General features: G+C 41.8%; 1 protein-coding gene across 4 annotated transcripts in view; it reads left to right on the top strand.

The window, feature by feature from the left end:
• gabrb3 (gamma-aminobutyric acid type A receptor subunit beta3) overlaps window positions 1–9,511 on the top strand; it is a 50,322-nt gene extending 40,811 nt beyond the window's left edge. For 2 of the 4 annotated variants that reach the window (XM_037114712.1, XM_037114714.1), the window contains 2 exons: window positions 4,109–4,353; window positions 6,852–7,205. In XM_037114712.1, coding sequence (XP_036970607.1) covers window positions 4,109–4,353; window positions 6,852–7,205 — 599 coding nt within the window. Of the gene's footprint in view, window positions 1–4,108; window positions 4,354–4,543; window positions 4,625–6,851 lie in introns of all 4 variants that reach the window. The other 2 variants (XM_037114710.1, XM_037114711.1) reach the window with 2 other exon arrangements.
• The last annotated feature ends 3,793 nt before the right edge of the window (window positions 9,512–13,304 follow it).

Here is a 13,304-nt window from a genome sequence, read left to right as displayed (position 1 = left end):
CCTTGCAGGAGATCGACCTCAGCTCAGTGGTTTCACCTTCAGTCAGACACCTGAAGTGTGTCATGGTTTGAACTTGGAACTGATGGTTAATGTGGCTGTAGGTGGATTTACTGGGAGAGGAACAAAAAAAAAAAAAACGTATTTTGTTCGCTTCAGCGTTACGCAACTTTGCACCAAAATTTTACAAACTGTCTGAGACACAAAGCGCTTCACGAGTGTTTTTTGAGAGGGTGGTCCAACAGTGTTTAAAGAACAAAGAGAATCTGACATGTTCTGTTGAGATGAGCAAAAAGTAAAAAAGCCTCCCAGCATTTATTCATCAAGACAGTCAATCAAACGACACTGGTGGGATCGTCTGCAGTTTTATAACATGACTCCATTGAGCTCATGAGAAGCTGCGGTAGTTCGGTGCTTTAAACTGTTGAAGTCTAGTTCTGACAGAACATGTTTCTGTTGCCATTTTATCATCAAATTCAAAATATTAATTTGCTAAAGAAAAAAAACCTCAAAATATTATTATCTGCCTACGTTACCCACAATGCAACCGAGCCACTGTTTGACATCACTTGGAGGCAGATTTCTCTCCAGCCACAGAAGGCTTTATACTACATTAACATATAAAATTGGTGGAGAAAAGACACATAAACCAGGTTATAGAGGAAAATGTGTGCAATGAATACACCTTTTATACAAACTCTCTAACAGATCACTGTGATACAAGCACTGAACCTCAGAGGATTCTCATCTTTCCTGCTCCAACTCCTCTTTTCTCTCCAGAAAGTGATTTTGCAAATCTCGTCTTTTCACTTTCCCGTGTTTCCTCAACACTTACACCAGCAGTACTTCACTTAATCGTCGTACGCCATCTCACTCACGCGGGCGGTAATGGACAGGTTAACAAAAACAGAAGTGAGAAAAGAAAAGAGGGAGATGGCGTGTGAGTGGGAGGTAACGAGGATGTTCTGAATGGATGGCTACACAGAAGAAAAAGTGACTTATGTGAGATACTTTTCTAACTGACGGGCTCTCTTCGCCCCCCTCAGAGACACCGTGCTTGTCGGGAGATCATGTCATGTTTATGTTTTATTTACCGTGACCTGAGCAGATGATAGGATGGATGTCGTCGGGCCGGCAGACCGTGAACAGGATCTGACCTTCCCAGTTTGGATCTATTTGTGTTTCTAAAACCGACTGCTCGCTCCCTCCCCGTGTTAGTGAGGAGTCTCAGAGTAAAAAGATTGTTTCATCGATACTAAATGCACGCAAAGCCCTCCTGATGAAGTCCTCCCAACACTTCAGTCATACGTGGAACATTTTATCATGTGTCTGTGTTCGTCTGAACTGGATCTAAGACTCACACTTTCCACTCGCCTCTGGGACTGAGACTACCACGAGGCTCGGCTCACCACAGGAAAACACCCTGCTGCCCCGAACTGCATCGATCCCTGCAAGAATATTTTGCCCTTAATGGAAATCCCCATTAAACATCCGTGCACACAGAGCACAGACCGTGTGAGGAAGAGGATGTTATCGCAGCGTTCGTTTAATCTCAGTTGTGTAGCTGTAGTGCACTTTGGAGCGGCTGGATGTAAAAGCACCTGAGCGAGGTCAGAGCCGTTCAAGGCGACGTCTGCTGAAACACCTCCTCGTTGAGAAGACCGCTGTCTGAGACACGGTGGGGATCGATGCAGTTAGAAAGCATTTACACTCGCTGTGCTATCCAAATTCAATCACCGTCTATGTGGTGATTCACTAAAGGTTTCCATTCACTCTGCCATTACGGCGGTGTGAGTATCCTGAGGAAGTTTGCAGGGACAGTCTCACAGATGAACAGTGGAAAATGACGTCTGAGGAGATTAAACCCTGTTTCTGCCTGAAATCTCACTGTGTAGATCGGTTATATCAGGTCAATGACAGTTCAAACTGGCCATAGACTACTTCTGGTCTTTTAACGCATCATTATGACGTAATGGTTGATTGAATAATGTTATGGCTGTGGGATAATGACATCATCTACCTTTTAGATTGGTTCCCTATTAACATCACTTTCCTAATGCAGTTTTTCCTGCCACCGAGGAGGAAATCGACACATTTAAAATAAAAAATGCATAGACAAAATTAATGAATGATTTTGTCCTCTGTTGTTAGTACATTTTTATAGTCCCACCCCTTCCAGTGTGGCCCCACGGGACCTGGGACCTTGTTATGGAAAATAAATGTGTACAGTAATCAATGGAGAGAGATTACTGCATTATTTTTTATCTTGTTTCAGTTGTGTCAATTAAAAGAAAACGTTTCAACCTGAGAAAGTCCCAATTGGGAGCAGCTCAGTGAAATACATCGTCTCGCACATTATACATCACCACCAGCAACATGGCCGTCATGTCAGCACAGAAACAATTATTTTAAAAGGTGAGGATCACAATATATCTGACCACACTGAAAGTTGCAGTTACATGAAAGGAGTGAGTTCTGCAAGCTAGTTAGCATCAAACGAGACGACGTCACTCACAAAACAGAATCCAGAACGGACTTGTTTCTGCACATACTTCTCAGAAGCAGGCTGAAGCTAGTTTGTAGCTAGTTTGCTAACTAGGCTAACGTTAGCTCCAAGAGTTTACTGAAAACACAGTTTATCTTTAGCCTGACATTTTAAAAAGAAAACTTACTATTTTCCAGTGGAGTGCTCGTTACACCTAGTTTAATGAGTGTGAGAAGAAAAGGTGGAGCTAGCTAGCATCACACAATTTTTTTATTCATATCATTTCAACACATCATATGTGGTTGCTTTGCTGACATAGCTGTTTTCAAATAGTTTGTTTTTCACAGAATTACTTTTAGGTTTAGGAATCATGTGTCTCCTACCAAGGCTAACGTCTGCTACGTTTATCAGATTGTGAACATGCCCAACTACAACAAAGAGCAGGATGGAGATGCTAATGTTAGCATCCTTATTAAGGTACCACACGTCGGGGAAATACTGTAGTCCATAAGCCTGACTTGAATATGACTTTATAACGTACACAGCAGACTGATGACGATGATCTCCTCCCCGCTAGTTAGCTGGACACGCTAAGGATTGTAGCTTACTGTTTATCCCATTTCTTACACTTTTTCTCTTGTGTCTTTGCTTTTGAAAAGCTAAAAATGGCACCATCCTCCAAGCTCTTCAAATGCCAAATATCACACCTACTACAGTCGAACGCAGGCTGTTTTAACAAGTGGAACGAAACCTGACAGACCTGCTGTGACTAGTTACAGCTGCTCAGGCTGTCACGGAGGTGGTTTAGCAAACAGTCGGTGTATGTATCATCTATAAGACGTCGCCTCTGATTACCGCCTGATCTTGTCCCCGCACTGTTTTTACTGATGCAACGTGAAAGACGGTGGTAAACTCTGCAGCGCCGCACTGAAAATATATCAGGGATCTGTTGAGTAACCCTCTCTCCTCTGAGCTCTGAGCGACTTCAGATTCTTGCTCTTCTCTTTTTGTTCTGCAGAAATCGATGCCATAAACCCACAGTGCTCTTAACACCCCCACACATACAGTAACTGTACAGAGACACATTTTGGTTATAATTATGTAAGCCTGAGTCGACAGAAATAGACGCACCGTCCGGGTCGGTGAGCCATCCAGGAGACGCAGAAACAACACAGACACATTTATTGTCGATGGTGCACATTATGGAGAGAATTACTACACTGCTGTTTGTTGTGTATTTGCTGAGTCCGTTCACTCGCCGTGTGCTACACGAGCTGTGGAGAGATTTCTGCTTATCCAAGCTGAGTAAGGTCAGACTTGCCAAGAAGAGGCCTCCAGGAGCTTTCATCCGGAAAAGAGAGAGAGATTTTTCTAGATGTTGACTTCTAATCAGGTTCGATAGAAATGTTTGTACCTGTTGGTCAGACCTCGATATAAAAATATAGTGTGCCTTCTTAATTTCAGTCCTTTTGGAATTGATTCATCGTGGGAGTGAGCCATCTTTAACTTCTGAGTAATGATTCTCCCAAACACGGGAACATCTGTAATCTGTTTTGTAGCAAGGAATATAAGCGTGACGTAATCTACGCAGTGATCCCAATTCATTTTCCTCTTCTTCTCTTCCAGGGATCACCACTGTGCTGACCATGACGACCATCAACACACATTTAAGAGAGACTCTGCCCAAGATCCCCTACGTCAAAGCCATAGACATGTACCTGATGGGCTGCTTCGTGTTCGTCTTCCTGGCTCTGCTGGAATACGCCTTCGTCAACTACATCTTCTTCGGTAGAGGTCCGCAGATGCAGAAGAAACTGGCTGAGAAGATACAGAAGGCGAATAACGACCGGGAAAAGTTTGACAGACCCAAGGTGAGAAAGATTCAACACATACTGTTCATGTAACATCAAGTAGTTGATGGTTTGGAAGTGTAAATCATTTGAGAAAAAATAAAAAGGTCCGTGCAGTAGACCAACTTCCTGTTTCTCCCATCAACCCCTGAGGCGACACCTGACCGAAGCTCAGACAAAAAGGCTTTCTGTTTGTGTTTCTCCTGGCTAGTCCTTCCGGGAAGGAGGCAATTGCAAGTCTTCGTCCGTTAAACAGTCCAATCAGGTACAAGGGCGCCGTCACTCACGCCGGGTGAGTGTCTGTCACTGCCTGTTGTGTCACATCTGTGAAACCCTCCGCTGAAACTTTGCTGCTGCTGCTGCCGGGCAAAGTTTGACCTCATTTAACAAGTGGACATGTTGAATCACAACATCTCAACTCAAGCAGTCATAACAGTCATAATCACCATCACATGTATTCATCTCTACATACATACACAAACCAGACATCTCATCACACGTCATATATATTATATGTCATACAGCTGACACAAATGAAAAGTGGTATCCATATGAAATTGTTATAAAGTCTTCTGGCCCCTTTTTTAGTTGTTTTAATCAGTGATTTTTGACGGCTGCTGCCCAGTACGCAGTAAAGAAGACCATTTTCACTTTCGGCTCTCTCCAATTCATGCAATTAAGTTGAAAGCACCGCAAGTTGCAGTGAAGCGCCGCCCGCTTCCTCTCCACGCTGACTTTGACCAATTGGGTTGTTTATACAGAAGGCCGATCTCAATTTTCAGAGATCGTTTCATTATCTGTTTTATTTACTGTGTGCAAAGACTGAATCAGGCAAGAAAACACACTGTAGTATATCAGAAATGGAGTCGCTGCTGTTTAAGGTTGTGTTTTTACGTCTGCCGTCTGTGGTCCTCTTAACTTCACTGTTGCAAAAGAAGCAATGTCCTGTTCATCCAGGAGCACATGAAAGGCTACATGTAATACATTCATCAGGTGATTCTGACAATCAGCTCTATGTGTGATTAGAAAACGAGCCCCCGCGCCCTCGTCAGCACGTGAAGGGGAACGCCGCCCCTTATTTCTTTTCCCACTTCAGGCTCTTGTTTTAATACTGTTAGCCTCAATCGACGACCCTGAAGGACGCGGTTCAATACCATGGTCAATAGTTCCAGATCAATTTATATTGTATCACGTGGACTCCTCCTGTATTCTCAATTAGTAACTGTTAAAGTCGAGCATGTAGCAATAAGGATATAATCATGATGCATGTATGAAGTATTGATCGCTGTCTGAAGGTCAAAACAAAAGTAACAAAATGACACTGACATTAATCATTTTATTTTCCTCCTGTGTCCTTTCTTAGTGCAGTGAGGACTCACAGTTTATCAAAAAAATACTTAATTGTAATATGGCCAGGTGCAATGTCCAATTACCTGAAGCTGCAATATTTTTTATTAACAGTATTATAATAAAATATTGTGAAGCTGCAGACCTACAAATCTTCTACAAATGTTCAAATCTTTGTTATTTTAACATTTTTTTTCAGAGAAAATGAAAACTGTGATGCAGAAATGATCATTCTCACTAATCGTGATTCGTATCTGGGGTAATATACTTTATAATGTATGCAGGAAAGACCACATGCTGAACTTTGAGAGTGTAATCTCAGTAATCCAGGTTTTTAATTGGCAAGTACTTTGCCATTAAAGGCTCATAAAATAGATGTATTACTAGTAAATGTCCATAATATAAATATCCTTTTTTATCATCAGCATAATTATTTAAACTAAAACCAATTTATGAAAAAAATCACTGTTTCAGAAACCCAGAATGAACTTTATCGAGTGTCTTGTTTGAAAATATCTTGATAAATAAGACGCCTGTTGCAGTTACAGTCTAAAGGATAATAACACAAGTTCCATCTTAAAATAAATTAAACCTTGACATCTTTTCTCCCCTTAGCGCACTATCAAAAACATAACAAAGACACTTGGTTTTATTTTATTCTTGATCTACTTGAAGTATATATGTGTCACCCCTACAAACAACCGGCTGTAGGATTTAATACCACATGAAGCAAAATGGCCAAAATGCTCATGCAAAGGGACCAGTTTGTGTCATTCATCTGAAGTAGGGAGAGCAGGAAAATAAATATTCACCTTGTCACCTCCTCTCATGTCTTGTACCCACACTGTTATGTGACTGTGTACATACTGTGCCTCTATTTGTGCCACACAGCTCTGAATGATTTATGTGTTTTTGTGTGGGAAGCAATATCTGTCATGACACGAGCATTAGAGGCATCCGGTCTAACCTTGAGCTGATTTGTGAGAAGTGATTTAACTTTGGGACAGGAAACCTGGTTCTGAAGGCCGCTCCTCTGTTTCCCAGGCTGTAATCTGTCAGCCTGCTCCGAGACGCCGGCCCCGGGGCCTGACGCACGCCGCCCCCGTGTCATCAGTCAGCCAAGCCTCAGCTCGCAGCCCATTTTTAACGCCGCTCTTGTCTGTTGTACCTAGGTCGACTCCCAGGGGAACATTTTGCTGACAACCTTGGAGATCCACAACGAGGTGGGAGGGAATGAGATCACGACCACGGTGAGCGAGACCCACAACTCCTCCTCCTCCTCCATGGCGTTGGACAACTCGGGGGTCCAGTACAGGAAGCCGAGCATGCCGCGAGACCAGGGGCGCCTCAGCCTGGACAGGAACGCACATCTAAAGAAAACCCGCCTGCGGAGACGATCGTCGCAGCTCAAAATCAAAATCCCAGACCTGACGGATGTGAACGCCATCGACAGATGGTCACGGATAATATTCCCCTTCAGCTTCTCCCTCTTCAACGTCATCTACTGGCTTTACTACGTCAATTAATGCACTGATTGTTTTTTGTAACCCGTTTCTGTTTTTTGTGTGAATGAGTGAACACTTCTCGATGTAAGAAACTCAATACGGTAAATTCCCCATGAACTTTTTTTTTTTTATCATACACGTGAAGACTTTGATGAAGACGATGATGATGATGACGACAGACAGGGTGCATCTGTATATGCACAGAGCCACAGGACATGTGTTTTACACAGACTTTCATGTGCTGTGAATGACCTCTGTGAAGCGCCTGGGTTGGAGGCACAGACTCTCTGCAGTGTTTACAGGACGCTGTGTTACGTTGGTTATTACAACTGTACCCAAAATGTCAGTATACAATGTGGTCACTGTTATACAACTGATTACTAATGACACGACAGCTGACAAAGATTCATATCGTCATTATATCTCTAGTTAATCTGCACATGGACAAACGTGATCATATGAATACAGAATACTCAGAGTTCATGATCTGGAAATGATTTTGCAGAGTTAAAGGAATAGACCGTATTCACAGGTCGGCCATTTTCCTCTGATGTAGCTTAAGGTGGGGAAACTCAAATGTCGTACTGCTGTGGTCCATAGTTTTTAATTTCACCTCTTTCTGATTGATCAGCAACTGAAAAGATGATGGATGGGCCATTGGAGGGCCATTAGGCTGAATATTAAGGTGAGGTTAGCTTCCAGTAGACAACAGCTGATGTTAGCATTCAGTCACTTCCTAGCCAACATTAGCTTTTGATAGTATTACACAATATGACAGGAAAGTGTAAATTAATTCTGAAATATCAATACACACCATGGATGCATTTATTTGAACCTGGAAGTGCAACAGTATGTTCATTTTACCTTACAGTATGGCCTAATGTCCCTCCAGATTTTCACTTGCCGCCATGTGAATACGGTCTCTGGTTCAATCTTTTGGGAAATACTCAAATTTTCTTTCTTGCTGAGATTTAGATGGGAAGATTGATATCTTACATGAGTGTATGCAAAATCTGAAGCTATAGCCAGCAGCCGGTTAGCATAGCTTAGCACAAAGACTGGAAGCAGGAGTAAGTAGCTACGTGTATTTCCTAAAATCTCGAACTATTCCTTTAATTTGCCTTGGGAGTTAATGCCGCCAGCTGTTCACTGGTTGTTTATCGATGTGGACACTGGAAATGCTGTGACCTTGCTCCTGTGATGAACAGGTGATTCAACACTGTGTCAGAATGTCAAAACATTGATTTCAAAGCCCAGTTTTTTTATCAACAGGAGAGAGGCTGATGGAATCCAGACCAGCATTTTATAAAACTGTCATTCATTGACATTATTCAAAGATATTTGGTAAGTATGCTTTATTTGCTCTCTTGGTGAGATGTAGATGAGAAGATTTATACCACTGAGTCAGTTAGCTTAGCCTAGCATGAAGAATGGAAGCATGGGGAAAATGGTAAGCGAGGCTCTGCCGACCAGCACCTGAAAAGCTCTGTTTGACCTATTTAATTGCATTTGTTCAATCCAAACATTAACAGAAATGTAAAAATGAAAGGTTGTGTTTTAAAGGGAGTATGCGCTTGAACTATTTCTTAAACAGATTAAAAAGACATGCTTTAGATGCTAATAGGTCAGCGTAAGAGGTGCAGACAAGTGATTTTGATAACTTGTCAGGCTCACTATTTTCCTCTGCATTCTTGTCTTTATGCTAAGCTAGGCTAATGGCTATCGTCTGTAGCTTCATATTTATTTTATAGGAATGTGAGGTATCAATCTTTTCATCTCACCCTCAACAAGCAAGTGAGAAAGAGTATTTCCCAAAATATCAAACTATTTCTTTAACATTTGCAATTTCCTCATTACAATAACCCAGCATGTAATATATCCAACAACATATGTGTCAATTTACGTCACAGTAAAGACAGTAGAAATGAAGCTTCCTGGGCTCTGCGTAAATATGCACAATATCCAGTCAGTTTACACTGTTTCACTCCGTCGTCACTGTGCTTTCAGGACTGCTGTCATGATATTTTATTGATTTTGTCACCTGTTGAATGCAACATAATTCACTTGGCCTTTTTGTTTCCTTCAGACTGCAAGTTTTACATCTCATGTCCGATTTTAATCAACTTTCACATTCAGATTTGTTGATTCTCCGTTTAATGTACATACTGTAACTCTGAACATTTTCTTTCGGTTAACACTAATTACATGGCTTTGTTGTCAACAGTGTTTTGCTCGGTGATTTCTGGCCTCGCTGTTTTGTTTTTGTCAGTTTTCACACAACATTATAATTTCCTATTTGTGTTGTAAATATAAAACACAAAATCACAGCTTGTGATCATTTCCGTTCTTTCCCTGAAGAAGCAAGTACATCATGTGAAATGCTCTTAGAGTGGGGGGGGGGAGTTTTAGACTCTCCACAACATCAACTTTTGGCATACATAGCTCGCAACGCACCATCTGCACCGCTCGACTGAGCGAGTCGCAGCGCGTAGGAGTGACACCACCTGTCAGGAGTCCACTCAGCTCAGCAACACCCGTGTGCAGCCGCCTGACGGAGCCCGACATCCCATAAGAAATCAAACAAAAACACATCACTAATAAAACCAGGTCGAGCTTGACTTTCTTTGAACTACAGGCGAATCTTCCTGCATGTTCCTTTAAAATTGTTCTTCAGTATGTTTGCTAATTAACTACAAGGTCTTGACAGCCACTGTTGACGAGTGGGTAACTGTAAATCTAGCATTTATAAGCAGTGAACAAAACTGAACTAATCAAAAATAACTAAGGCTCATGGAAATGTCAGAAGTTTTGCAGGTAGATCACCAGGATCATTTATTTGATCCTGTGGGGACCATGAAGACCTGTCAAAAGGTTTTTCTTAATCAGCCGTGTAGTAGAAGTTACAAAATATGTGAAAACCACGGCTGGTACATAAAAATCAATCCAATACTTAGTGAGATAATTAATTTACTTCACCCTCATGCTTATGGAAAGTCTGGTGAAGCTTCACAGCAAAACAACAATGCAGCATTCTCCTAAACAACTGAAATAGAGGGGGATTTAATTTTTTAAAAAACGACTGGGAAAAAAGCATATAATGGCGCCATACAGCTCGCCAGGCATAATCCAAGTCATTGGAAGCCCAGAGATCCCAAAAAGATTTGAAAAAAAACCTAATCTTACACTCTTGATGTGCACACGAGCTCGAGTAAAGAAGTTGTAAATGTCTGTTTTCACCAAAGGTATCATCCTCCAGAGACATTTAATGCAAAATTTGGTGTCAGTTTATCCAACAGTTATTGAGATATTTCAGTCCGGATTAAAGTATTTTACCGTCCGAAGAACCACCAACATTGCAAGCATGGCAAAAACCCTCTCGACAACTCGTGTTTTTCACAAACCAAACAAACCGTTTCATAAATAAACCAAAGTTTGTCTTCATATGTGGTGAACATTTACTGCTCCGGGGTAATAAAGTGGAAGCGTAAATGATCTTCAGCAGAGAAAATACCATAAACCAGCCAGAAGAGGCATTTTTCTTGCGGGCCCTCGTCAGCAGAAACAAACCATAACAGTGATATGATCCCTGTCTTACAGTGTGAGGTCACGGCTGTCCAATGAGCAGCACTGTTATTATTTTCTTAAGCTGCGAGACGACTGTAACTGCGCTCCTTACTCATTCATTAGTCATCTGCATTCCTCATGTATCCTCTGCGTCCTCTGTCTGCTGTATTATATCTCCACCAACATTAGTCATTCTAATCTCATTTCGGTCACCACGCCTGTTTTGTTCCTTATGAATGGATGAACGGCTGCGCGCTACGTCGGCGCAGCAATAATTCAATTCGCAGATTACATCTGATTTATAGTCGCGCACTTCAGATAAATGAAAAGCAGGTGTGTGTTTGGCTGCGAGCTGTACGTTATGATGATGTGACACACGAGCGGCGGATTCTCGGGGCTGAAATTTCTCCCTCGCTCGCTCTCCCTCTCCTGCATTAGCATGAAATCTGTATTCAGCCACCTCCGCTCCTCTGCACTCTGATTAAATGGCTTTGTTCGGGTGACAGATGAGATTAATCAACACGCTGGAAAAGTTCTTGGATGTAATGACTAATAACGGTTGAATGAAACAGGGATATTTTACATGACGCACGCTTAATACTACAATATACAATCATATTTTAGATGATAATGTGCTTCCAAGTTTGTGTCAGCAGTTTGATGAAAGCCCTTCACTGTTTCTACATAAGATCCGTGAACAGAAGCCTCATTTCTACACCCTCCAACATACTCTGCTCTGATTGGTCAGCTCACACATGCCTGAGCCGGCACCGCTGACAACGACAGAGCAGCTGTGCTAAAACAATTCTTACGTACCAAACCACAAGCCACTGTACATAAATTATGGAAATGTGTAACATGGTGATGTAGCGTGATGTCACAAAGTCACAGAATTAAAGGCGGGACTACTGGTGAGGCATTTCAGGAACAGTGATTTCTGTGGGAGAGAGGAGCTTCTGTTGGTGTGGACTTTGATCTTTATACCTTCTAAGATCTTATACATGCACAGTAACATATATAACACTGAAGGAAAGGAAAAAAACAACACAGTATAACAATGATAAGGTTTCCTTTGATGCACAAAGGACCTCATATGCAGATCTGTGAGAGCACTCACTCGTTTTCCAAATGTGTTCTGCGTAGTTAAAACTGAGCTGCAGACCACCGAACTAATCTCTAAATCTTTCCGTCTCAAACTCAGATCTGAGGCACAGGACAAGCCATAAGAAATGTCAACCAATTACTGCACCGTGACAGTGAAACTGCAGTAAAGTTGCTACATCAAAGCGGGTGTGCGGATGTGTTGAGAAATGACAACCCCCGAGAGAAGTCTGATAAAAATCCCCTGAGGACACCGGACTGTAAACCCTGCTCAGAAAACACTGCTTTGAGGGATCTGACGATGTAATTAAGGTTTTCACAGGGCAGGCTGTCAGATGGGTGAGACAGTGTCGCTCAGTAATTGGCATGTAAAACAGGGATCAGATGGTGACTAGTAACGTGGAGTTAAATGATTGAGAATGAACACTAAGGTATTATCTAAAATGTAGATAAGAAATAAGAAGAAAAAAAAGCTAATGTTGCTGCATGTTTCTCCACTCAAAGTGTTCACATTCTCCCCTGATGAACCTCAGGACATGTGTGAGCCATAAAAGCAATAAAAGAAAGACTTTATTGGGCTTCTTTGGGAAAACTACGAGGAAGCTAATTAGACCGAGGCAATAATACATTTCTGGGTATAATGAGACAGACAGTTTGAATATCTGTACATAGACGCAGGATAATTCATCCAAATGAGTGATATTAAAACCGGAGGCGGGAGCAACAACAACAGCAGTGGCTGCACGGTGAGTAATCCCCCTGAGAGCAGGTGTGGTGGACCAGGAACCAGGAGGCAAGGCTGCAAACACAAATTGGTTCTCCGGGTTCATCAAGGAAGCTCTTCATCACCAGCGCAGCGCGAGCACCGAGATGTACGATGTTGATATCAACCAGCAGCCCAATTCTTCATGTCCGCTGATACATAAAGCATTTTTTTAGGTATAAAGTTTTGGGGAAAAGTGCAACTTGTTCACAACAATATGATGCTGATAGCTTTAGCTTATTTTTAAATGTTTTTAAAGGGGCAAACATTAAAAATAATACCAAAAATCCCTAACTTAACGTGGAGAAATGACAGTTTTGACATTATGACGTCTGTTTCTTGTGTTGCAGAGAAGTTAGCATGCTAACTAGTTCGCCCAAGCCCGTCCCTCTCTAAAGCTTCTGTGCTAGGGATGTAAACACCAACACATGTTGGGTCCTGCACAGCTAACTGAGCTAACTGAGCTAGCAAGCTAATGGCGGCAGCAGTTAGAGGCAGTTAGCTGTTACTCTGGTGATATGCTGCCTGATATTTGACAGGTGGCAGGAACAAACTCCAGGTCTTAGTGGCTTAATCAAGGGCAATGACTGGAGAATTAACCTAATTTATAACTGATGATAAATACTGGAATTAATGAATTAACCCTTAAAATGTCATTGTTTACAACTTTATTATAGTATATTATTAATTGT

The sequence above is a fragment of the Acanthopagrus latus genome, chromosome 11, assembly GCF_904848185.1.
Source record: "Acanthopagrus latus isolate v.2019 chromosome 11, fAcaLat1.1, whole genome shotgun sequence".
Taxonomy (NCBI): Eukaryota; Metazoa; Chordata; class Actinopteri; order Spariformes; family Sparidae; genus Acanthopagrus; species Acanthopagrus latus.
This window is presented reverse-complemented; position numbering and strand designations above follow the sequence as displayed.